General features: G+C 38.9%; 1 protein-coding gene across 2 annotated transcripts in view; it reads right to left on the reverse strand.

The window, feature by feature from the left end:
• valopa (vertebrate ancient long opsin a) overlaps positions 1 to 27,575 on the reverse strand; it is a 72,047-nt gene that overhangs the window by 20,707 nt on the left and 23,765 nt on the right. For both annotated transcript variants that reach the window (XM_061962844.1, XM_061962853.1), the window contains exons 2-3: positions 24,272 to 24,482; positions 3,018 to 3,135 (exon numbers count right to left, since the gene is read on the reverse strand). In XM_061962844.1, the coding sequence (XP_061818828.1) occupies positions 3,018 to 3,135; positions 24,272 to 24,482 (329 nt within the window). The remainder of the gene's footprint in view (positions 1 to 3,017; positions 3,136 to 24,271; positions 24,483 to 27,575) is intronic.

The raw sequence follows: 27,575 nt of genomic DNA on the forward strand, positions 1-27,575 counted from the left end.
AATCAAAGTGAAAAAGTTTGGATCCAGCTCTTGCATTTGATCTTATTATAACTGTACATGTGGACTTTAAAGAGCTTGTTTTCCAACAATATTTTGGAATGCCTACTTTAGCTCAAATGTGAGCAGGCCTGCATCAGTCTGCCAGCAGCACCTAAAGCCGATTAGCGGAAATATCATATTACATCGGGTGTGTTTTGGTGCAATCTTCATCCCGAATCACAATATTTAAAGTAATTATCAGGTATGTCTGCAAGACTGCAAGTTAGCAATGTTAGAGGTTGTAGCAATACAACAAAAGAAGGGGTCAACCTGCGTACATTTCCAAATGATGGGAATATGAAGACAGTACAAACTTCTTCAGTCAAATTGACTTGCGCAGAAAGAGACGAACGAAGCAAGAGACAAAGTGTAATTTGAAGCAATTATTTTAATGATTCTGACTTCTTGAAGTTTGGTCGGAATTTGAATGGAAAACAAATTAAAATACTAAAGCCAAATGTGATATCGTAAATCAAAATAGACTGACTTAGAGCCTGTGGAAAAAAAGAAAAAAGAGCAAACCAGGCGCTCAAAAACAAGACAAAAAGAAGGTAAGTGGCAAGTATTCTATTTTGTGTCCTCTTCTACTGATGCTTACTTCAAGATGCTTGAGGAAAAATGCTGGAAGAGCATGAGAAAACACAAGACGGAAGAGCAGAGAAGTACGTAAAAGGCTTTCCTTTTTTGCTCGTAGCTTTAACCATATCAATTTTGAAGAAAACATAGTGACAACCAGGGCGACAAAAACATGCAATTACCACATTTTTCGGACTATAAGGCGCACTTAAAATCCTTAATTTTTTTTCAAAAATCGACAGAGTGCATTATTACGCCTAATGTATCGTATTTTCCTGACTAAAAAGCGCACCGCTTTATAAGCCACACCCACTAAATTAGCCATATATTAGCAGTACCAGACTTTAAACCGCAAATATATACATTGCGAAAGGACTTATTTACATGGACCCACTTGCTGCGGAAGCTAGCTCTCCAAACAGTTAAACAGACTCAATAATTCCACGGTGATGTCTCGGTGAATTTACTGAGGAATTTGTGAAACTGGAACCTCACAAACAGAATGCCCTTGTAAGGTAATAATACTAACACAGACACAGACACGAGTGTTAGCATATTTGTTGGTGTTAACGAAGCTAGCTACATTACATTACGATAGCACGTACAAATATGCACGAAAACACTCCTTCAGACATCGTACATGGGACGGTTAAGTAAGTAAGAATTGTTTTAGTTATGCTATAAAACTTACAAACGTTGCTTGGATTAATGAATGAAGAATCCATACAAGTAGAAATGCTATGGACGGTTAGAAGACGGAACGGCACTACTACTTCCAGCTCGAAGCTTTAAACAGCAGAAAATCACATTCACCTAGCAGCACCAGCAGTGAGCCAACGAGTCTAAAATATGGCACCATAGTACAAACAACAACACCATTTCACTGTCTTTGCATGTGTTTAATGAAAACTTTTTGCATTATGGTCAGCGAAGAAAAATTCATAAATTAGCCTCACCGTTTTATAAGCCGCAGAGTGCAAAGTGTTGGGAAAAAGTAGCGGCTTATATTCCGGAATTTACAGTATGTCATAATTCTGGTTGTGCTTACTGATCGCAAAACTAATTTATGTTGTACATGGTCGAATCATAAGTGTGACCAGTAGGTGGCAGTCACATGTAAGACGAATGCATGGACTGCAGGTTGTCGCATGTTCAATAAATGACACCAGCAAGTACAATAAGCAAGCAAATCCAAATCGTTGATGTATCATTGAGAATATAGAACATAACACACTGCGCACAAAAAGCTGTCAAAATGTTTTAGTATGACTTTGATAAGCTACGGAACTGTACCGCTTGATGGATTGTCGGAGCATTGCAGCTACCGTAGTAAAACGTACTGTGCTTCAACATAGGGGTATTATTATGGTGTGTGTGTACAAGGACGCCGAAATGGCACCTATTAGCAGAAATATTATCTAGCGTTTTGTTTTGCCCTATTATGCAAAATTAATTTTTCTTATCCATTGGTACCTGATGTTGTGTATTTGGGATCTGCATACGTCCCGAAAAAGTGCACTCGTTCACCAATGTAGTCCGCGCCATAGTCTATCCTCTTGTTGTGGGGCATTCCTTTTCCGCTGTTGCCATTTTTAATACAAAGTAGCATAGAACTTAATCTGCCAGTAGACTCGATATGGAAACACCAAAAAGTACAACACAAAGATGAGAGGGAGTCAAAGTAGAGCCACAAAATAAGACCGCCCACAAAACGGGAGAGACGGTCAGAAAGTGGCTTGAAAACGGTCAGTAAAACATAATCTATGCAATATTCTGACCAAAGAACCACCATTACATTTTATGTAGACCACAAGTAGGTGTTTTAAATGTCGAGAAAAAAATCATAATAAGACCCCTTTAGTGCGCCTTAAAATTTTGGTACGCCTTGTGTATGAAAATAGACCTGGATAAATGAGTTCATTGACAATGTGCCTTATAATATTTTCCGAAAAATATGGTAAGGTATCAAAATATTAGTTTTACATGTCTTTAGTGACCCTGTCTTTTGGAAATTGGCTCTAGTTCTGTAGATGACATTAGACCAAGAGGGGGCGGCACATCGTGTCGAGGGAAAAAGGGCCTTCCAAGTACAAGTTTTACTAGTTATCTACTGATTACCCAAAAACTAATTGATATTATGGCAAATTACTGGCAGATTCATTTTTTTAGCATTAAAAATTACATAAAGAGAACTAGTATTGATATGTCAGTCATCTTGAGGGGTCCTTTAATGTAGTGTCATTGTTGGAAAAAAGATTATTTACAAATTATTAACATTAATATTGAGGGGCGGAGGTGGGGCTTCCCTGTATGATAACAAAAATCCATCCATCTATCCATTTTCTACCGCTTGTCCCTAAATGTTTTTATTATATAAGTGTCATGCGAGAGTCCGCACTGACCTTTCGGAGTTTTTGCAGGACCTTCCCATAGCAGAAGAAGATCAATCCAAGAGGCAGAATAAAACAGGTAGTGAAGAAAGTGATGATGTAGCTATGACCAGCGGAGTTGGTTGAATACCTGGTGGACACATATTTATTAAAATTGAACACAAGGACTTGGCAGACTTTGAACTAAACCATAATATATTGGATATACTGTATTAAGGGTGTATTGTAATGGTACAAGTATTAGTATTTCCATTTTTGGGTACTGTTCAACTCTAACTGTTTTTTTGAACAGTCAAAAGTTGAAAGTGGAAGATTTCACAAGTATTTATTTAAAACTAGTCATAGGTAAATGCAACAGTGTTGGTCTCAGTATTGCAAAAGCATTTGTCAATCAATGTACATGTGATTAGAAGTAGCTGGAGGCAAGTTGGAACCAGTACCAAAACAAGGATCCTAATTCTCAAAACAGCAGATAGTAGTTTGGCAGGCCTGAGATGTCGTGTGTGTGTTTCCCCAAGTCCAAATCGTTTGAAGCCAAAGGCAAATGTGTAAATTTAAGTTTCCATTTTCTATAATATTTTAACAGTACGGAGCCTTCTATATGTGTACAAATGTCCTAACATTTCAAGTGTGGGACAGGAACTGCACATTTGGCATTGCGATGCACTTTTACAAATTGATATCTAGGCAGATGAAAGCAGCGTAACCCATTAGAGATGCGCGGATAGGCAATTTATCTCATCCGCAACCGCGTCAGAAAGTCGTCATCCATCCGCCATCCACCCGATGTAACGTTTGATCTGAACTGCATCCGCCCGCCATCCGCCCGTTGTTATATATCTAATATTAATTAAAAAAAAAAAAAAAGGGTGAAAACTATGCGAATTGCACCTTGTGCAGACAAGATTTTTCGATGGGACACGGAGGAATTAGCGATGTAAAAGACCACGTTGGGACAAAAAAACACAAGTCTAATGCCGTTGCTAGCGATACAAGTGGAAAACTTTCAACGTTTTTCGTCGCCCAAACAGATTCTTTGGATGTGATAAATGCCGAAGTTTTTTTTACGGAGGCAATAATTGAGCATGGACTTCCAATCGCACTGGCTGATCACATGGGACAGTTAATAATGTAATGCAACCTTTAAAAATCATTACGCGGTGATCGCGATCCCAAAAATAAACTTTTCTTGCATGATAATGTCCAGAAAATTTCGCTTTATATTACTATAGAGTCCTTTTAACGAAGGAGTTTGATGGTTTATCACAAACCTTAAATGAAATTCCATGGCCACCGTCCTGCTCTCTATATCAACCAGGGTGAGCCCCACCCCTTTCGTGAGCGCACTGAGCGCGGAGTGACCCCTTTTACGCGCCCCCGGCAACAGGGGTGGCAAGCAGGTAAGCTGCGCGGGCGGAGCGCGCGGAGTGACCCATGTTACGAGCCGGGGGTGGCGGGCAGGTAAACTGCTTACCTGCTGCGCGTGACGCCGGCCGCGGCGAAAGCGGACGAGGCGGGGTGTCGGTGCGGTGGGCGCGGTAGTGACCCTGGACGTGCGTAGGGCCCTTCTCGCGGATCGCCTCAGCTACGGCTCCCGGTGGGGCCCTCTCGGGGGAAGGGGCCTCGGTCCCGGACCCCGGCGAGGCGTCCCTTCTCCGCTCCGTAAAAGTGTCCATCTCTTTTCTTTTTTTTTCTTCTGTTGTGGCATATGCAGCAGGTGCCTGCTCGTTTTTCGTATGTGGGTAACAACATTTAACTATGTATATATATTTCCCAATTGGTTTAACTGCCACCCGCAAAAAAAAAAAAAAAAAAAAAAAATATCTAATTAATCCGCCCGACCCGACCCGCGAGCCGATAAAATCTTATTTTTTTTAATTTCATCCGCCCGATCCGCGGATAATCCGCGGACTCCGCGGTTGTGTCCGCAAACCGCGCATCTCTACCCAGCCTTTGTTAGCTGGATTGATGGTTGGCTATAGTGCCAAGGAGAATCCAGAGTCAAGAGACCCTTTTTTAGAGACCCTCTTCTCTAATAAATACCGTATTTTTCGGAGTATAAGTCGCACCGGAGTATAAGTCACACCTGCCGAAAATACATAATAAAGAAGGAAAAAAACATATATTAGTCGCACTGGAGCCTGGCCAAACTATCAGAAAAACTGCGACTTATAGTCCAAAAAATACGGTAAGCAGTATCACAGGTATGTGAGTTAATCGAAGTGTGGTTATGGTATTACGATAATTTTTATTTTAAATGATAATACTAACCATCGGGTGGTATTTCCATTGCTTATCATTAATACCGTAAATTATTAAACCCTACATTATTTACATTATTATTATTACATTATTTGTTATTACACTAATTTAATCACCTGTAACACAAAGCTTTTAAAGCTTATAATGCAGTATTTTGACAAAATCCATCCATCCATCCATTTTCTACCGCTTGTCCCTTTCGGTGTCGCGGGGGGGTTGCTGGAGCCTATCTCAGCTGCATTCGGGCGGTAGGCGGGGTACACCCTGCACAAGTCGCCACCTCATCGCAGGGCCAACACAGATAGACAGACAACATTCACACTCACGTTCACACACTAGGGTCAATTTAGTGTTGCCAATCAACCTATCCCCAGGTGCATGTCTTTGGAGGTGGAAGGAAGCCGGAGTACCCGGACGGAACCCACGCAGTCACGGGGAGAACATGCAAACTCCACACAGAAAGATCCTGAGCGCAGGATCGAACCCAGGACATTCGTATTGTGAGGCAGACGCACTAACCCCTCTTCCACCGTGCTGCCCTATTTTGACAAAATGTATTTTGAATTTAAGTTGTTTATTTGATCATTTAATTTTGAGTGAATTACCTGCCAGCCAGATTGTATGGGCATTTTTTGCTTTTTAATTTTGGTGCCTGACTTTACTAAAAATTTAACCCAACTGTTACCTTAAACCTGAGGTATGAATCAAACTGTGATCATGGAGTACTGTAACGTTACACAACTAATATATACTGTACATGTATTTCTATAGTGCAGCGTAAAGGGCACAACGAGTTGACATTTAAAGGCTCTTATCAGACAGTTTTGTACCTCATTCGTTAAAATGGAACTTTAACATCTGGGACAAATCTTAAACACAATTTGCAACACGGAAGCCTCTGGTTGAGCCTAATTGTTATTTCCATGAAAATATATTTCATTAACAATGTTCAACCAACTCGAGATGTATTTGTATCCAACGAGGAACCTGCAGGAGTGTATGCGTGCGTGTGTTTGGGTGAATATTACTGTACCAAAGTCAGGAACCTAAGGCTGAGCGTGATGATTTACATACAGAGTGGTTTATGACACACATACTGTGTTGTTTTTCCAATTGTTGATTGCTGCTTTATACAATAATTTAGGGCTGGGCAATTATATGATTGTGATCAATGATCGTGATTCATTTTAGTTTGATCACGGTGAATAATTACCTGCAAGATACGTTACGTCAACACCGCAAACCGTCTCTGTGCTGTGCTGTCCATTAATATTGTAACATCCCAAGTAATGGAAGTTCAGACGGATTCCCAGTTTGTCTTTTTTTATTTCACAAAATGCAACATTCTCGTACAAAAAGTTCAATCTCCTGCCAGATTTTGTATCCCCTCTAAAATGTGTAAATCTGCTACTAGGGCGCTTGCATTGAGTACAATAAATAAAATACAGTTTCTTTCATCCGCATTTTACCAGCCATCACAACATTTATCTTAACTTGATGGCCTAATTCTTAAATTGAATTGAACCTTAAGTAGGACTTCACATACAATAGTCAATATTTACAAAACAGAAAACTAGTAGTCGTATGAATATTACAAAATCATTCTTCTCAAGCTAGTTTATCAAGGATTATCATCGGGTCAGCTGCATGATGTCTCAAAGTGTATGTGTTCTCCACTGATTTACATAGAGAAACTTAAAAACATGTTTTTTATGCTACGCCTCTGGCTAAGCAGGTATGTATGTGTGTTGTGAAAGAGAGTTACAATGCATGCCTTCATCATGATTTGTTTACGAGTGCGGTAGAAGCAGCAAATATGTGGCGTCCAAAATGTGCCCTCTTTACTGTTCACATGTTACGGCGTGCAACAAATCCAAACATTTTTGTTTTAGCACTGCTGGAGAGAATTTTAACATCCTAAACAAAGTAAGAAAAGTATATGATTGGCTATACATTGTTGCTAACCCTTAGTCCCCACCACCTCTCCTATTTGAAGACATTAAAGAGCTGCGATTGGATGTATTCCGAATTTGTCCCACCCATCGACAAGATTAAAGGAACCATATGTAATAAGTTCATGTCGAGTCATCATTATATGGCCCTTATACTATATGTCAAAAGGCATTAATAAATCATGTTCTTTTCAAATACCTCTCACTGATAACAGTAGTTCAGCCGGGATATGCTTATTTCAAAATTAGATTTACAGCACCGAAATCTTGTTATTGTTTTCATTTTGATGTCCCGCCCTCTACCGTTTGATCAATTAGAACGTCTGTGAGTGTGTGTCAAGTAAAAGTACAGAGCAGCACAGACACCACTGATTTGTGGAGCACACTCCAGGCCTGAAGGGGCAACAGTGAGACCTGAGGGCTGAACATCTCCACCTGCTTCCAACAGATTGGTTTGATTGAATTCACCTGTTCACCTGCTCAGAGCACATGCTCAAAATGTTTGAGCTTCAGTCAGTCACTCCTTTTTGACATGCTGCGAAGAGGAAGGAAGACAGCTCCTTTGTGGACTCAGAATACGCAACTGGTGAGGAAACCAAGGGAAAGAAGTGCTTGTTTGTACTGAGGAGAATGTTTAAAGAAGATAATTTCACTGGGGAGGATGTTTAAAGAAGATCATTTCACTGATGTTTGGAAAATTGTTTAAGTTGACTGAAAGTAAATTTAAAAAGGTATCAGTGATGTTTAAGTGTATTCTTACAATTAGGATGGATTGTTTAAATTTAATTTCATTCATATTGTTGGAAATGTTTAAGTTTATTCTTAAACCTAGGCCCTGTCAGTGGAAATTAATTTTGTTTGGATTAATTTAAAGAAAAGCAAAGAGCAAAGCATATATTATGATGTATGTTTATGAAACAGTTTTTTTTTTCTGTTTGGTTAAGGTTATCAACCTATTCGACTATTTATTCTGTTTATCCATTCATTTACACCGATAACCCACTTTATTTTATTGCTTCAAATCAAACATCAATAAATCACAAGGAAAGAGGATTGAGGTGTTCCTTGGTGTCCTTCTTGAGTCCAACTGGCCCTTTCAAATTTGGGCACGGCTGTGAAAAAACCTGAAGAACTTGTCAGTGTCATATCCAGGTTGCCAGTTACGCACCGCCATCTTCGTCCAGCCATTGCTACTGGTAAAGTTACTAAACATGTCAGACCTTAGTAAATCTAAAATTGTGACGATCTGTCACGTCACTTCTGGTGGTGGTTCCTAGTTTGGTGTTTGTTTCCTGCCGGCGCTCTTATTTTGGTTCCCCTTCCTGCTTTTCTCCCCAAGCACTGTTTTCCCTCACCTGCTGATTGGCAGCCTGGTCACACCTGGTGCTAATCAGCAGGCTGCTATTTATGCCTGCCTCGCCTGCTCCTCAGCGCTCGAGGACTGATTTATCTTTTGGACCGTTTACATGCACGACTGCTTCTCTCTGTTTAAATATATTAAAATCCTCTTACCTGATCATACTTTCCTGGTTCCTGCATCTTGTGGTCACACCTACTGCAGCCATGCGGGTTCCCAACAAAAATGCCTAATTACGATTCTCAACTTATTCATGACAAAGCCAGGAACAAAACGAGGATTTGTATCAGGGATGCCTTTGAAAGATGGAGACGATTGAAGGAGGAGAAGATTTTTTCATCTGACGCCAAACTTGCTAATTTCCTCCTTGATAGGTAAGTAAGGCATTTACGTTTCTTATTACTTGTAATAAATGGAAATGGACATTTTGTATGGAAACTATATTGTCCAATACAGTCTTTGATCTTGTCTAACAAAGCTAGTATGTTTGTGCAACGAATGCTTAGCATGCTAGCCCGGTCAATGACACATCGACATAACGGGGGAAATATATGCCCGTTCGATGTGTAATCGAACTGACAGGGCAAAATATATTTTCGACAAAAAAAATGTGGATATGGGTAGTGTCAGTGCCTATTTAGTTCTCAATACGCTGATATGCTGAGGAAATGGGTTCCAACATTAGCATGGCTGTCATGACAATGTGAAACATATGGAGACAGCCAAATCACATGATAAAATAATTCCTCATTCGTGTTTGCATATTGTGGACTACATGTACCAAGTTATATGGCAATCTGAAACGTTTGAAACAGTAGCCTATAGGCATACCTTGGTAAAATGTCTCCTCTATAGTTTTAGGCGTTTATTAGGCTGCTAAGCATGCTCTACTTATTTTCACCAGTTCAACCATTGCTAGCGTTGGTTGTTTGTTTCAGTCTTTGTTTTCTGATAGAACTGACAATAACCATATGATTATCATTTGTTGTGATGTTGTACGCAGGCATGACATACTTTTTCCTGAAAATAGCCTAACTTCTGTGTAAAATGTGTTGTTTAGAGATGTTATTGACAAAATGCTTGTCTATTCAGCAATTATGGTCCCAGCACATAAACCCCTAGTATGAGGCAGTGGAAGTTTGAAGTTCCTTGGAGTAACCCAGTCGATCGAGTTGAATTCGGCTGCATATCTGGCAACTCAGTCAGGGAGAAGGAGAGGGCACTACATAATTTTTACCTTGATTGCAGTACCATTTCTGGCCATATTTTTACATATGGCTCCTTTTATATTTAATAAGTGTCTGTATGTCAACATTTTTGTCGACACTGATTTACTGAGGGGGTGTTGGGTGGGGGTCGTGTGCGCGTGGGCTCACAGTCTGACACTGACAGCGGAAGGACAGAGATGAGGGAAGATGATAATCATTGTAGTATCGACTAGATATGGCTCTTGTCTTGGTATAGTCACAATCAATATCTGTGTAGACCCACCCTTTTGTTTACATTCAGGAGTGCTAGCTTGCTGTTAGGTTAGCGGTTAGCTATAGTGTCCTCCTACGATGTGTTGTGAAGCATGTTTAGCTGTTCCTCGTCTTGCAGGGATGATACTCGTAAGAAACTCACTTTGTCGTCATGGAGGCAAAGATTAGTGATTTAGAAGTAGCTAAAACACTGCCAACTGTAGATGGACATGATCAGCTATCTAACTAGCCATGTTTTAAAGCACTTCTTTCTAAGCGGTGCTTTAATGTTATAGCTTCATCTTGATCAGTATTTTTTAAGCCAAATTGCGTCCATTCTCCTTTTCTGTTTACACACTGCATCTGCTTGTAAGTACTCCGTGCTCCTCTGCTCGTAAAACCAGCAATGTCCCAACGTGACGATGGCGTGCCGTTATGGCCGTTAACAAAAAAATAAAATGGTACCGGTATTTTTTAGAGGCGGTATAGTACTGTTTTTAATTCATTAGTACCGGTATACCGTACAACCCTACATTGAACCCTGCGGCTTGAAAAACGGTGCGGCTGATTTATTGATTTTTTTCCGCCAATGCCCATAATGTTTTGTGTTCGATAGTTTGCGAATAAACCCAAGCAGAGGACTGACTTGGTGTGTTATTGTTTGTGCTAAGGTGCCATCTTTTGGACAAGTTTGCTCACTGCAGTTTTTTGCGAATTGAAAATGTATTTCCTGTTTTAATGTCTTAACCTGGAGGCAAAATCGTCCATAGCGTTTCTGCTCGTACGGATTCTTAACTTATATCTCCAAGCAACGTTTGTAAGTTTCACAGTTGAACTAAAACAATTCTTACTTACTAAACCATCCCCCATGTGATGTCTGTAGGACTGTTTTCATGCATATTTGTACATGCTATCATAATGTAATTAAGCTTGCGTCGTTAGCATTAGATAATATGCTAACACAAGTTACACAAGTTATTGAGTCTGTTTGGCTGATTGGAAAGCTAGCTTCCGCTAGTATTGGGTCCATGACAATGACTTCTGTTGTGTTTAATCAGTCGTTTTACTGCCGTGTTACAGACACCGCTTGGAAATAGTTAAAATATGTAAATAAATATTTACAAAATCTTTCTGTGTAAATAACTAATTTCACAACTTATTTATCTGCCAAATATTTTTTTAATTTTAAAATTCAGTGGGTGCGGCTTGTATCCCAGTGAGTATTCTGATATTCAGGTAGTTCTCTAGTATACACTCCTGCTTTTAAATCAATGATTTCTGACAGAACTCAGTCAGATATGGATCACATTGTCTATCTCCTGAGTGTATTTATGAGAGGATTTTGTAAATGTTATGTTTGAAGGATTTGTTCTTTGGTTTGCTTAAGTTTCAACACCCACCCCCTATCTGCATGATCTAATTCAAGCAGCTATAAATAACATTACCCATATGGCACCCTTTAGGCTAAGGTCATTGCTGACTTCTTCTGGACTTTTACCTTGAGACACATTCATGCAGATGAAAAAGCAATGAAGCCTGAAGCCTGGCAAATGATCTGTATGGTTTATTTTGTTTGGTCAAAAGTGGGGTGAATCACCTTGTTTTAGCTTTTCAGTATGAAGTAGCTTTGTTACAGTTTTTGTGGGATAGAAGAGACTAAATTCAAACAGGGCATTCACCAATTGTCTGTGACAATAATGTACATATGTTATTTCTTCAACCGAAAAACAAGGTTCCAGTAATTACAGTAAGTTCTACCGCTAATAAAAATATATATTAATTAGAATAATTAATAATATATGTATTTTTTTAATACGTGGACGCTTTACAAGAACAAACATTCAGTGTTTAAAAATGCAGTGTATAAAAATTCAGTGTATACAAAATCAGTGTAAAAATTTAATTGTATTACATTTCAGAGCAAAAATAATCAGTGCTGAAAAATTCAGTGCTGCTTCAAAAAGCAAGACTCACTTCCGGTAAATTAAGACGATCTGTCTGATGATCAATCGATTCTGTCTCAGAACCAGTTAATGAGGTGTCAAGTTTGAAGTCACATGACACGGGTCTTGCAAAATAGCATAAACAAAGTCTATGAATGTTCTCATTCATCTCGGTTATTGTATTCTCAGGACATTCAATTGATCGCAACTGGACTGTTTGGTTTGTCTTAGAAGATGTTCTGCCTCTCATCCAAGTAGGATTAATCATGCCCATAGACTTAAGTTGGTCAGATCTAGTCTTAGACGTAGATTGGTCATATCTAGTCTAGCGGCTGGTGCCACAACCCCAAATATTTATACTCCAACACCAGCAAGGTGTGTCTGGGCAAGAGTGTGTTCTCCCTATCGTAGTGAGAAAAACAACTGTTGAGATGCAAACGAGCAATCTTACTGTCAATGCCAACAACAGCCGTAGAAGTGTAATTTCCCCTCATCAGCATTGAGGTATTTATTGTGTGGCAGAGCGATCGCTGTGGATCAACCACTACCAGACAATTTTTTGTATAACGAGTGTAAGTATTTGGAGTTTTAAAACCAGCTTCTAAACTACATCTGACCAATCTAAATCTCTGGGCATGAACTGATGAAGCCTACTTGGATGAGAGGCGAAACATCTTCTAAGACAAACCAAACAGTCCAGTTGCAACGATTGAATGCCCTGAGAAAGCATAAAAAAGGCAGTTAATTGGGCTACCTGGGCATAATACAACGTAATAAACATTTCAATACGGCCCGCTGGATATTTTAAAACGTTAAAGTGATTCCAATGGTTACAATCTGCACTTTTGAGTGACTTTACTACGGTTACCATAGGAAGCTCTGCTTCATGCCGACCAGGCACGGACAGAGTGGAGCAGAGTGGGCGGGGCTTGTTTACACTGCAACAAGCCCGATGCGCGAGTCTCAAATGGAGGCAGATTGCTACAACAAAGAAAACTGCAGAAAACTGATATATCGAACAAGTGGATTTTTTTAATGTTTCGCCGTGTTTGTTGCATCGTTGTTGCTCTTGCTCGACTACAAAATGTCGATCAAGGAGGTGGATGGTCTGGTAAGTAAAGGAGCAACCTTCATTAATTTTCTATATTCAGTGTTTTATTGTTCATAGTTAATGTTGTATTTTCATGTACATTTGTAGTGTCTTAGTCAGTAAAAAAATAAAATGTAATTCTATTTTTGAGATGGTCTGTTACAACGTTTTAATATAAGTTATTATTGTGTTTATACCATCGTGTGATCAGCTTTTATCCAATTTTGCGGAATCGTGAACTTTTTTCACTAATACACAGAAACCTCCACTGTTAAAAGTGTTCATAAAAATGGATCCAAGCACTTACAGCAGATTAAATGGCCTGTGAAGTGTAGTGCTGCATAACCTGTGTCTTTTAAAGACCTGTATACACTGATTTATGCTGCACTTAAGTTTTAAACACAGATTTTTTTATACACTGAATATAATTGCTCACAATTTGTTATCAATAAAATTGACAGTATAATTAATGCAAATACATTTAGTTCACAAAATGCTAACGCAAAACATTCAGTTACACAAATTCAGTGTCCAAAAATGCTTTCGTATTAAAGACACAAATGAAACTCCATAAGGAGTCAGGAGGTTTGTATCAGAGGACCGTAGGGTACAGAAAGGTGATTAGCGGTGGAGCAAAGTAAGAGGGGAATTGGTTGCACAGTTGTTTAACCCTTAAAGCACTAATTAAGAGGATTTTAAAATGAATACGAAGTAGATAGGGAGCCAGTACAGGTTCTGAAGAACAGAGGTGATCTGGTCTCGGTAACAGGTCCGGGTGAAGAGGGCAATGTTCTTGAGGTGGTGAAAAGCTGTTCTAGTGACTGCTTGAATGTAATGGGAGAAGGTGAGTTTACTGTTTTGTAGTGAGGGTGAGTTATCAAAGCAGAGGGGGATGTATTTGGCTGTTGAGGAGAGGGAGTTGTGACGAGTACAGTTAAGTTTGAAGACATGTTTGCCTATATAAGTTGATATTAGAAAGACAGTTTGAGAGGGTACAATGGGTCTGAGGGTTGATAGATTTTGTGGATATGTAAAGTTGGACATCATCTGCATAACAGTGGAATTGGAGATTGTGGTGATGGATAATTAAATAAGGGGAAGGAGGCAGAGGATGGAGGAGGGAAAGACCAAGCACATAACCCTGAGGAACGTCTTGGCACAGAGGGCAGTAGAGGAAGAGAAATTATTTTTTAAAAACTGTTTCCAGTCTGTAAGATAAGATATCAGCCATATGAGGTCATTGTATGAGAGTAGGCCTGTGTCAGAAGAGCGGATACGCTCATTTAGGACCTTGAATAGGGCAGTATCGATAGTGAGTACGTTATCCATTTTGAAATTGTTTGTAGAGTTATTTGTTGGTGAGATGGGTCTTGATTTGTGTGGCAACAGCACGTTTACGAATCTTAGAAAGGAAAGGGAGATTCGGTTAAAAGAGTTTGAGATCATCTGGCTTGAGTCCAGGTTTCTTGAGGATGGGGTTAATGGCAGCCAGTCTAAAAGACGAGGAGGGACAGACGAGGAGTGAAGAGAGAAGTATACCATTCTAGTGATAATTGGGGAGATGGTGGGGAGGCAGTGTTTAACGAGGGAAGATTGGGTGGGGTCTATGTGGAAGTGGAGGATTTTATGAAAAGGATAATTTTGGTTTTGGACATGGGTGCAAATTTGGAGAGAGAAGAGGATACCTTGGAAGGAGGCAGTGCAAATAAGGAGCTGTAGATGAAGTACATTTTTGATTGGATGAACGATAGGTTGGAGTTGCATTTGTCGACAATGAATGAGGTCAAGGTGTTATTGCTGTAGTTCGGGAGTTTGTTAATGGTGGAAAAGAGTGACTGCAATTCAATACTACAATACAATACTCAATTTACATGTCATGAATTGAATATTAACCAAGTATTAGTGATATTGTTATTGTAAGGGCTAACACAGACAAACCATTTATAGCGGCCATTTCATCACTTCCGTTTGTCTCTACGTTTACATCGAGTGGTCTGCTGTTTCCTTGCATCCCTACTCAATGTAAGTTTCTTCTAGTTCATAAATCATGCCTCTCACCTGGAAAGGAGATGGCTGAGAATGTAATACACTTTGACCACCATTTAGGGCCTGGAACTGGCGAGAACGACACAAAATGCGTTCCCCCAGCCCCCACCTCGTTTCTTCCCGAGGATTATGAGACATTTTTTATATAATTGGGAATATATGAACATCTTAGCAGTCGGCATCCTAATGACAGTAGACCTTACACAGTAAGTGATGTTTTATTATGTTTGTTGGCTGTCATTAAGTCTGCAGTGAAAATAAAAAGCAAACGTGATGCGTTTTTTAAAATGTATTAATTTAAGAGCGTGCTTAAAATGATCAACATACGTAAATATTAAATGTTATTATAAATGTGCCCGTTACTACATTGCATGCATGTACAGTATATACATCCCTAATGGAGGTGTTTGGATGTTTTTTCAGGGGCTCTATATGCAGAAATGAAAGGCTTCCATAGGCTCCATTGCAAGCGGACTTTTAATCGAATGTATTTAATATTTATAATACATTAAAACATGTCTTTCATAATAATTGCGAACAATAGGCAACATTCCAAAAAATGTGTAGTTCCCCTTTAAGTCAATCAACATGCAGCTATAAAACTATAAAAGGAAACCCAGCATACATCTATCATTTGTAACACCTTTTCTGAATTGCAATCTAGACAACAGAAAACTTTTTAGCACGGTGATGGTGCATTTTGGGCGCGAGGCTGTGAATCACATAACCGCAGGACCCTAGGTGCCAATCTACATTTCTGCCAGTGGGTGCTCTAAGGGGCGGTAAATGTGACGCTACTTTTCTGACCATACGCAGTTTTTGCTTGGTGGTGAGAAAGAATTTGCCATCAATCCCACGTGGGTACTCGGCATTGTCCGTGAGTGTTCGGGGCCCTAAGCACCCACGGGATCGGCGCCTATGCACAGGGCACTTGTGCGTCTGGAATGACTCAAAGGCAAGAAAATGCATAATGAAAGATATATAATAGTAATAATAATATATTTTCTAAATTAAAAAAATGACATTTATAATAAAACACGGACAGACACTTAAACGCATTATTGCATTTGTTTTAGTCAGCCCCTAAGTCACCCAGCATGCAGCTTTAAAATGATAAAAGGAAATTCCTGAATAGATGATAAACTTTCTTTTTCTGACAATCCAAATAAGTTGACACACGCAAAGGACGGATGATTCTCTGTCCACCTTCTCACAGCCGTGTGTGTAACTGTGTCAGTTTGCATGTACTTTTCAGACGCGGTGATATAAACGCAAGATAGCCCTCTAAAAACGGTAATCAGTGTTGATAAATCACACTGCACGTGCTTTATAATACATTTGCATCTTCTCCTCCCAGTATTGTGGGAATTCTGATAAGCATATATATCTGGATAGTCATGAAAACAGAGACGCTAAATGGATTGCACTCCTTATTTTGCTCACTTAACAAGCACAATCCACTCTGCACAAATTTAGGTTTGCACATGTTTTAGTACACGCAAACCTTTAGTAGATCAGGCCCTTTCAATGCAGTATGAGAGTATACGGAAATTACCGCCAATCTTCTGTAGCTGATGTCACCAGGCTGATGCAGGTTTTGGAGCTAGATATGGCTGAAACTCAGTCTGCCATCAGAAAATGATCCTACAATTATTACAATGTCTCCATTATTACAATTTCTTCATGGGGGAAAAATATATTTACGGAGACATGTTTCTATGAACGCCATCACGTTTGATTCCTTGTACCTTAACAAACTTGGCCCATCTATTTTCTTCTTGAGCGATCGGACATCGGTGTGTAGCAGGCATTAGTTGACGTTAGATGGGCGGTTTTAACTCTGCTAATATTTGGCATCAAGCCAAGCAGCTGTGTGCCCGTCTACGTATCTACATGTGCACAACAGGGGAGCTGGTTAACTTATGAGAGTAGCATGTGTGTTTGTGAGAATGTCAACGTGTTGGCTGAGTGATGTCAGTGAGTGAGTGGGCGAGCAAAGAGACAGAGGTAGCGTGTGCATTGGGCAGTAGAGGGATGAACGGGTCCAGTTGTGTCCTGCAAAACTAATAATAAAGCAACCAGAATGTCACAAATCAGCGGCCTCAAGTTCTGACCGGAAAGCGGAGCTTAGCAGACCCATTGCCCAGTAAAGTGAAGGGTGTTACCCCCGACGAAAACATCGACCCTGGAGGAAATGTCTGCCCAGTGCTCCTCGACTACGGTCTGCACTGGAGCCGAACAGCAGGACGGATGTAACAACTACATTATTACCTGTCAGTCTTTATAAATCCTTGTGCAGCTCTGAATGCTTATTATTTAAATGTTTACCTAAGTTTAAAGCAAAGGTGGTAATACTAATCACCACATTTGGCATGCAAGCCTCAAATTTTTACTTTTTAAGGTCAAGGCAAGTGTTGCCTTAAATGAAGGCTCAACCAAGGCAAACATCATTTTCTTTCGAGGCAGGGGCTCCGGAGCGCATATATATATATATATATATATATATATATATATATATATATATATATATATATATATATATATATATATATATATATATATATATATATATATATATGTATGTATATATGTATGTATATATGTATGTATATATATGTATATATGTATATATGTATGTATATATGTATGTATATATATGTATGTATATATGTATGTATATATGTATATATATATATATATATATATATATATGTGTATATGTATATATATGTATATATATGTATATGTATGTGTGGGAAAAAAATCACAAGACTATTTCATCTCTACAGGCCTGTTTCATGAGGGGGGGTTCCCTCAATCATCAGGAGATTTTAATGGGAGCATTCACATACCATGGATTATATAGGGCACAGAGTGGGTGGGTACAGGCTGGTGTAGGGGCGTGGTGATTGGCTCATGTGTTACCTAGGAGGTGTTTCCGTCTGTGGCGGCATGCTGTTACAATTTCGCTGCGCTTGTTGAGGGATGACAGGTCTGGACGGTAAATAATAAACAGTTTTTCTTTCAAGCATAGGTTGCATCTTTTATTACCACTATTGTAAGGTGTGCTGGATGCAAGAATTTGCCATGTTATTGAATATTCAACATTATTGTCTTTGAGGTCCCAAATGTGTTTGCTGAGTTCTGTGGTATTCCGCAGGTTTTGGTTCCTGAAAGAAGCCTTGTGATTGTTCCATCTGGTTTTGAACTCTCCTTCAGTTAATCCTACATATGTGTCGGATGTGTTAATGTCCTTGCGTGTTACCTTAGATTGGTAGACAACTGATGTTTGTAAGCACCCCCCGTTGAGAGGGCAATCAGGTTTCTTTCGACAGTTGCAACCTTTGTTGGTTTTGGAGTCGCTCTGTCCGGGGGCCGACGGCTCATTTGCAATTGTTTTGTTGTGGTTTGAGATGATTTGTCGTATATTGTTCATACAGCTGTAGCTCAATTTAATGTTGTTCTTGTTGAATACTTTTCTTAGGGTGTTGTCTTTGGGAAAGTGTTTGTCAATCAGATTGAGGAATTTGTGTCCAATGTTAGTTGAGACGTTTTTTCTGTATGGGGGGTTGTACCAGATGATGTCGTTTCGTTTTCTGTTCTTTTTCGGTTGGTTTCCTGGCGTGGGTTCATAGGTGAGGGTGAAATTGTATCCGCTTTCATCAAGGGCTTTTTGGTACGGGTGGGTTGCTTGGTCAAATTCAGCTTTGCTAGATGACAGCATCGATAGCCTTTTATTAATTCCGGTAGGTATTCTTTTCGTGGTGGTGGGTGGGTGGTTGCTGTCATGGTGCACGTATTGGAGTGTTGTGTTGGGTTTCGTGAAAGGTTGGTAGCTGTTATTTCTCAGGTTGAAAGTGACGTCAAGGAAGTTGACGGTTTGCTTGTTGGCTTCAATCGTGATCCGTAGGCCGTTCTCTTTGAAAATTTGGCATATGCGCTTCTTGGTATTCTCGAGTTTCCTCCTCTCCCAGCTCGCCAGCCTCAATCTGAACCTTGGTATTTACCGTGATGACGGACTGGCAGTGTGTCGCGCCTCGCCAAGGAGCAGCGAGAATACCAAGAAGCGCATGTGCCAAATTTTCAAAGAGAACGGCCTACGGATCACGATTGAAGCCAACAAGCAAACCGTCAACTTCCTTGACGTCACTTTCAACCTGAGAAATAACAGCTACCAACCATTCACGAAACCCAACACAACACTCCAATACGTGCACCATGACAGCAACCACCCACCCACCACCACGAAAAGAATACCTACCGGAATTAATAAAAGGCTATCGATGCTGTCATCTAGCAAAGCTGAATTTGACCAAGCAACCCCCCCGTACCAAAAAGCCCTTGATGAAAGCGGATACAATTTCACCCTCACCTATGAACCCACGCCAGGAAACCAACCGAAAAAGAACAGAAAACGAAACGACATCATCTGGTACAACCCCCCATACAGCAAAAACGTCTCAACTAACATTGGACACAAATTCCTCAATCTGATTGACAAACACTTTCCCAAAGACAACACCCTAAGAAAAGTATTCAACAAGAACAACATTAAATTGAGCTACAGCTGTATGAACAATATACGACAAATCATCTCAAACCACAACAAAACAATTGCAAATGAGCCGTCGGCCCCCGGACAGAGCGACTCCAAAACCAACAAAGGTTGCAACTGTCGAAAGAAACCTGATTGCCCTCTCAACGGGGGGTGCTTACAAACATCAGTTGTCTACCAATCTAAGGTAACACGCAAGGACATTAACACATCCGACACATATGTAGGATTAACTGAAGGAGAGTTCAAAACCAGATGGAACAATCACAAGGCTTCTTTCAGGAACCAAAACCTGCGGAATACCACAGAACTCAGCAAACACATTTGGGACCTCAAAGACAATAATGTTGAATATTCAATAACATGGCAAATTCTTGCATCCAGCACACCTTACAATAGTGGTAATAAAAGATGCAACCTATGCTTGAAAGAAAAACTGTTTATTATTTACTGTCCAGACCTGTCATCCCTCAACAAGCGCAGCGAAATTGTAACAGCATGCCGCCACAGACGGAAACACCTCCTAGGTAACACATGAGCCAATCACCACGCCCCTACACCAGCCTGTACCCACCCACTCTGTGCCCTATATAATCCATGGTATGTGAATGCTCCCATTAAAATCTCCTGATGATTGAGGGAACCCCCCCTCATGAAACAGGCCTGTAGAGATGAAATAGTCTTGTGATTTTTTTCCCACACATACATATATTGCGCTCTACTACGGTATCGAGCACTATTTTTTGGATAACCTTATTAAGACATATATATATATATATATATATATATATATATATATATATATATATATATATATATATATATATATATATATATACCGTCATTTTCGGACTATAAGTCGCTCCGGAGTATACGTCGCACCGGCCGAAAATGCACAATAAAACATATATACGTCGCACTGGAGTATAAGTCGCATTTTTGGGGGAAATTTATTTGATAATATCCAACACCAAGAATAGACATTTGAAAGGCAATTTAAAATAAATAAAGAATAGTGAACAACAGGCTGAATAAGTGTACGCCATGTGACGCACAAATAACCAACTGAGAATGTGCCTGGTATGTTAACGCAACACATCATGGCAAGAGTCATTCAAATAACTATAACACATAGAACATGCTATACGTTTACCAAACAATCTGTCACTCCCGATCGCTAAATCCGATTAAATCTTCCTCCCCGGTGTCGCCTCTGGTATGTCCTTTCTTTCTGCTGCTCGATTGCAGTTCTCTGCTGCACATTTCACTACGTCCAGCTTGTAATCTGCAGTATATGATTTCCTTTTCGGTGCCATTTTTGTTCAGCCCTTCTCAGTTTTTATAAGTTACCGCCAATGTTGAAATTATCAATTTTTATAGCTACGGACGTAGTAGCAGGTAGCATCCCATGACCCACAATGCACTTCTGCCATGGCCCGCCCCCGCATAATTTCTATTGGTTGACGTGTGTGTAACGACCGCTGACGTGTGTGTGACGATTGCTGACATTTGCTTAGTCTCTTCCGTGAGTTAGATAAATAATATTATTTGATATTTTACGGTAAATAATATTATTTGATATTTTACGGTAATGTGTTAATAATTTCACACAAGTCGCTCCAGAGTACATGTCGCACCCCCGGCCAAACTATGAAAAAACTGCGACTTATAATCCGAAAAATACGGTATATATACATATATATATATATATATATATATATATATGTGTGTATATGTATGTATGTATTTTTTTTTTTTTTTTTTTTTTTTTGAAAGATGGCACCTGATGGCCATAAGACGGAACTGCACTTTTTGTCCATATAGATAAAAATAGTGTTCATTTATGAGATTTAGGGCTGACAATTATGGCCAAATTAATAATTAAGATTATTGTTATCAATATTGAAATCATGATTACTGATTATTAGGAGTATGAAGGTAATATCATCATGTAATTTGTCATTTATAATAAAAAGGCTATAGATAAACATTATCCATATATCTAAAGACAAATATTAGTTTTTTGTATTCATTAATAATATCAACTTGTTAGCATTTTATCATCACATGATGCCTTTATCTCTATTTTTAGATTTTAATAGAGGGAGGCAATTGTGTTTATTATTAAATTGTAAGTTATGAACATATATATGTACATGCAGATGCTGTATTGGGACAGATCCATTAAGAGTTTGAGCAGAAATATGTCATATAGGAATTAACTATACACAATAAAACATTAACAAAATATATATATCGAAATAAAACACAACACAGTTTGGCTGATTATGAAGTCTAATAAACACGTTTTGTTGTTCTCCAACACCTCTCAGTGGTTAAGGACAACAAAAATAAAGAGGAGTGATACCTCGCACACCGAATACACAATCTTCACAACATCGTTCAGTTCGATGAGATGACAAAACATTTTTGCCAGTATTGATGTTATTTGAACACCGATACAGTTTGCAATTAAATAAAGGAGGAATGAGCATCCCAGTTAAAAAAAACTAAATACTTTATTAAACAAGTTGTGACAACGTTCACGACACATTTCCTGCTGCATGTTTCCGCACATCAGTAACTCTCAGTCACAGCAGCTGATAGACGCTATATTGAGAAAATAAAAGCAACATCAAATAGTTTTCTCCTTCGCTGTATACTTTTAGTGTGGGGACAAGTGCGTCTGTCTCCAATATTGTCCACACCTGTCGCCATCTAACAGCAGTGCACTCTTAAACGCACGCCGAGAAGCGAGGGAAAATGACGTTAAACCAAGCACTTGGCTCCGTTTACTCTGAGGGGAAATCTCCGGAGCAAAGTCTGTGTAGCTTTTCCGTCAAACGACACTAGTGTGCATGTGCCTGACTTCGTGTTGCCTAAAATGCATTAATAAATGACGGTTTTTCGGTAATTAAAAAATTAGACGGAATTGTATCGCGAATTCCCTTTATACTATTAACCATTACATCCCTATTCCCTTAACAAGTAAAAAGTCAAGGGCGGTAACCGCATGTTCTTGCCGCCGATGCCGGTAAATTTTTTAGGGCATTACGGCAAGAGGCCAGGGCGGTCGCGGCATTTGCCGTTGTTAAATTCGAGCCCTGGGCATGCCGTGTTTTAAAGCAGCTGTTGTGAGAGTAGCGAGTATGTGTGTGTGTGTGTTCCTTTAAGGATGGCAGTATGTGAGGTGAGTGACTTGAGTAAGTGAGTTGGCAAGAACATGCAAACTCCACACAAAGATCAAACCCAGGACCTTCTTATTATGAGGCACACGCGCTAACCCCTGTTCCACCGTACCGCCCACAATCAATTTCTATATAATTATTGGATTTAATCTCTTTATTAATGTATATTATACAGTATGTACAATAAGAGTGACTTTGATGTTTTTGTAGGTGTAATTCAGATCCAATTTAAACCAAAACTTAATTTACATTATAGTGGTAGGAACAGAACTCCTGCACTTGCCACCTTGAATTTTTGAAAACTGTCTTTTGCAAAAATTCAAGGAGAGGCTGTTCAATATTGTGGCTTCTGGCACTGTTATAAACAGTCAAAAGAAAACGAATGTGTGTTCTGAAGACAGAAAAATCTAGGTATCATTATTAATTGGTCTCCTCACTCTGTAATACAGTTTTGTGTTTGGGTATGACAAACAACTGGCTGACTGATTGTTGATTTAAGGACAGTTGAAGTACTTTAAATCTCATCTTATTGTTTGGCAAATTGTTAGTATTAGTAGGAGTCCGATGAGTCAATAATTGAACAATAAATGAAAAGGAACTTAATACTTTTGCCGGCATCAAAAAAAAATTGCCATTCCCGTGTGCATGTTTGTTTTCTTCATCTGTTTCTTTCAATCAGGTTGCAAGTTTTATCCCATAATGTTCGAACAAATCAGTATGCCAAGTCTGTTGAAAAATACAACAAAACAAACCAACCGATAGTTTTTCGAATGGGGGAGAAACTGCACGTCAAGATGTTCAATATTTATTGAAGTTACATTTTTGCCAACAGAGATTGAAAGTTCATTTTATTTTCTTAATTGTTTGTTTTATTATTAAGGTAAATTAAAAGTCCATGACCTTTTAAAATTACAATGGTAAAAAATATTAATGAGAAATAAGTTTATTGTGTTTGAAAGCTTTATTTATATGTAAGTATAATATATTATGATTAGATGTGTGCTTAATTTGGTCTCAAAATAATACAAAACAATATTGTTTATTGGCAATAATGTGTGGTAGACTATATCCTTCAGCAAAATTTGTTATCGGCCCAGGTCGCTGGTGACAAAGTAGTGTGTGAAATAAGTGATTCGGGGAAAGCAGTATTAGATGCATTACTTTAGTAATGATGTAGTTATTTGCCTTTCTTAGAACACAAACACTTTATTACTTCTACTAGACAACGTGACATCCCTTATTAGCAGAACATTACCTCTCTTAAGCCCAAATACAATGGAACAGTAATTCATGGAATGGCTAATGCCTGTTTCTGTCTTATTGTTTACTGTTTTATTAATGACCACATATCTCATTTCTCATTATTGTAAATGTCAAAGGTCATCAATAGATGAAAGCTTGGGAGTTTCTCACCAGTCAGGCTCACAGGTTGTTCCAATCTTGCTGACAGTGTATCTGTTCCAGCCCAGCACCGGAGGGAAGGTCCAAATGAAGGAAAAGGTCCAGACGAAGAGTAGACCCATTATGGCGTGTTTGGCTTGCAGTCGGATGTTGCCCAGAGGTCGGCAGATCACAAAGAATCGTTCGAAAGATAGAATGGCCAGAGACCATAGGGCCACGATTCCTGACGTAAACAGCAAACGATGAGGAAAACATAAGCAGACCCAGATAAGAGTTCATCATCAAGATCTGTGATAGTGACTGCACATTGTTTATCATGTGGTATCTAACACAGTAATGAAATTACATAGCCATTTTCCCAAATGTTATATAATTAGAGGGTGTGATGGCTGTGATTTTGCATCTGCTGATCTCTTTGAAATGACTTCCCTCCAACTGAAATTGGCATTACTGTTAACAACATCAGCCTTTGGAACTTCATTATAACAGCCTGTGTACAACTTCTTCTCCTGTAGTGCAGTAGGGTTGGATGAATATGGCAAAAGTAATCATTCACAATTATTTTGATTGATACTGAAATAAAGATTTACTATACCACCAAAATGTAACTTTAAATATAATTTAAAAGAACAAGATATGAATTAGTAAGGAATAAACAACAACAAGTAAACAATTAACAGTAACAGCAATACATTAAAAGCATGCTAACAGTTGACTAACACGTGCAAAGAGCATTTTGACTTTGAAACAGTTGCAATACGTTGAGAAATGTGGGATATTTAGATGTTTGTATATTGCCCATTCATTCATCAAAAATTCCTGGTAATTACGAGTAATCCGAAAATTTTCAGAACCGGAATGAGTGGAGTGTGTGGATGGTGGAACGGATTGAATCGAATGAGAAATGTGGGATATGGATAGGTTTGTATGTTGCCTTTTTATTTTCAATGGGGAAAGATTCCTGGTAATTCATGGAAAACCGGTAATTTTTGAAACCGGGAAATCAATGTCTAGGGTGAATGGAATGTGTGGATGGTGGAGCGGTGCGAATCCGATGAAAATTTGTGGAAATTGTGCAAGTTTGAAATTTAGCCCATTAATTTCCAATGGAAAACTTGTCCCGGAAAACCTAGAATTCCTGGTAATTTGGGTTATTTAAGAAGATTAAAAAATGGAAGCAAAGGTATCTCGACCGAGCTAAACGTTTTGATACTGGAACGGTTCCAATCCGATAAACTGTGGGATATATACATACAAATGTCCCAACTCATATGGAAACGAGGTTTGTTTGCCCATATCTGCTGTAGAGATTTACTTTAGAAAAGAGAAGGGTTGGATACTTCTCTTGTGGAGACTTATTTTGCTGCCTTATTAGTACTTGACTTTATTAAATGTTTGGGTAGAATTATATTAAACAAAAACAATTTTCTTTTAAGTAATATAAAAAATAATCAGAGCTGTTTGTCTATTCTATGTAAGAAGTTTGAGAACCACTACTTTACAGTATTCTCACAATAACAATAGCTACAAGAGAAAACAATAAAATGTGTTTTTTCTGCAAAACATGTATTGAATTCCATTTTTTAGCTTTTACACTTATACTTTACCATCAAAGAGTGGGTGCTTTGTGTCACAAATATACGTTTATTAAATGCGAACAAAAATCCTCACATTCATTGGTGCAATTTTGACCAGTATTTGACTACATTGAATACAAGGTACTTTCTTGAAACCTTTATTTTGTTAGCGCTGTCAGACCGGATGTTGCGCACAGTGGTGTTATTGTGAAGGGGGGAAGTGTGCTGTTCCGAGTTTGAAGTGTGAAGATGACTTGAGGCTGTTTGGAAGAAAAAATAAAAGAGATCCTTTCAAATTACGACTGCTGGCCTATTTGTACATTGATCTTACATCGTTGATGTCGTTCACAACCACACAAGATGAGGAGATGTTTTGTGGGTGTATGGATTGTTCTTGTTAGCTTTAGCTTTGTAGTTTAGTCCGTGTTTCAAATGCCGGTCTTGATATTGTTTAGTTCAGGACGCAGAAGTTGCGTGTTTTGCGGTTGAATTAGCAGGCCTGGACACATTATCTCCCCAAACTAATGTTCCTTCTCCTCACAATGACAGTATTACCCTCACATTTATGTAAATTGTCTGTGATATTCTTCTATTTAACAGCGGATTCCGTTTTATTGGCAAATTATGTGATTCTGTCTGCGGTTACTTTAACGTGGAAATTATATGCCTTCACTTTTTTTGTTGAGTTACGTGATTATTAAGGAGGCATATTCGCTCTCTGTCAAATAAAATGTAGCAACCATGTTGAGATTCCAAACTTCTAGTAGATGTGGTCTTTTTTTCACTCATACGCTCACTCATCCATTTAACTTTTATAAGCTCAGGAATTTGCTTGTACGTTGTGCAGCCCATTAACCACTTTTTCTGATTATAATATTTGTATGATCATGAGAAGCCAAAATGAGAGAGTTAAAAATTCTAACAATTGTCCAGTCCTATAGTGCAGCTATGTTCTATTGATTGAAAACAGATATTCTGTAACATAAAAAGGCATAAGTAGCAGCAGTGATGCTAAAAATAGTTAAATGATACCTGGTCGTTGAATTAGGCTACCTACTGATGGGTTAAAAAAAAGCTGCCTTTAATTATGGTAATAACTCACTCTCACCAAGCGGGTAATTACCTTTCTCCGCACAGCCACGGACCCTCAATGTCTCAGCTTAGTGTGGAGGATAAAGGGAGTAGTGGAAACCAGGATGTTCAATTATGTTTCATACATGAAAACATGAGCGGATACAAAGATTCACTAATGAAACTGACACTTTTTGTGTCACATGTTTTAATACTGTAAGATGCAGTGTTGATGCACAAATGCACAATATTCTGTTTCCATCTATGATATTAATGTATTTAATACGGACATCCTGAGCAAATTTGGAGGAACCTACATCTTGCTCATCTTAATCAGTTTCCAATTTACTAAAACATACCCACACAGATCACTGAAATCAGTGAGATAGCTGTCGGACACTAAAACCCCGCCCTGAAGTGAACAGGCGCTCCAAGTACAAGACGGGATTTTTTCTCCAGCCGACCATTGATTACATATTACATGAAGTTCCCACGAGGATAATGTATTATGCAAGATGGTTTCTTCGGTCATCCTTGCAACAGAATGTGTTTTATGTCACTGTGACAGTCCTAAACTGTCGGGTGGGTTCGCAGGACCATCTAAGGAAGACATTGTCGGGAGAAGGTTTAGATTTCTTTATTATTTCAATAAGAAAGTATTTTGCGTG

Source organism: Nerophis lumbriciformis, linkage group LG02, assembly GCF_033978685.3.
Source record: "Nerophis lumbriciformis linkage group LG02, RoL_Nlum_v2.1, whole genome shotgun sequence".
Lineage (NCBI taxonomy): Eukaryota > Metazoa > Chordata > Actinopteri > Syngnathiformes > Syngnathidae > Nerophis > Nerophis lumbriciformis.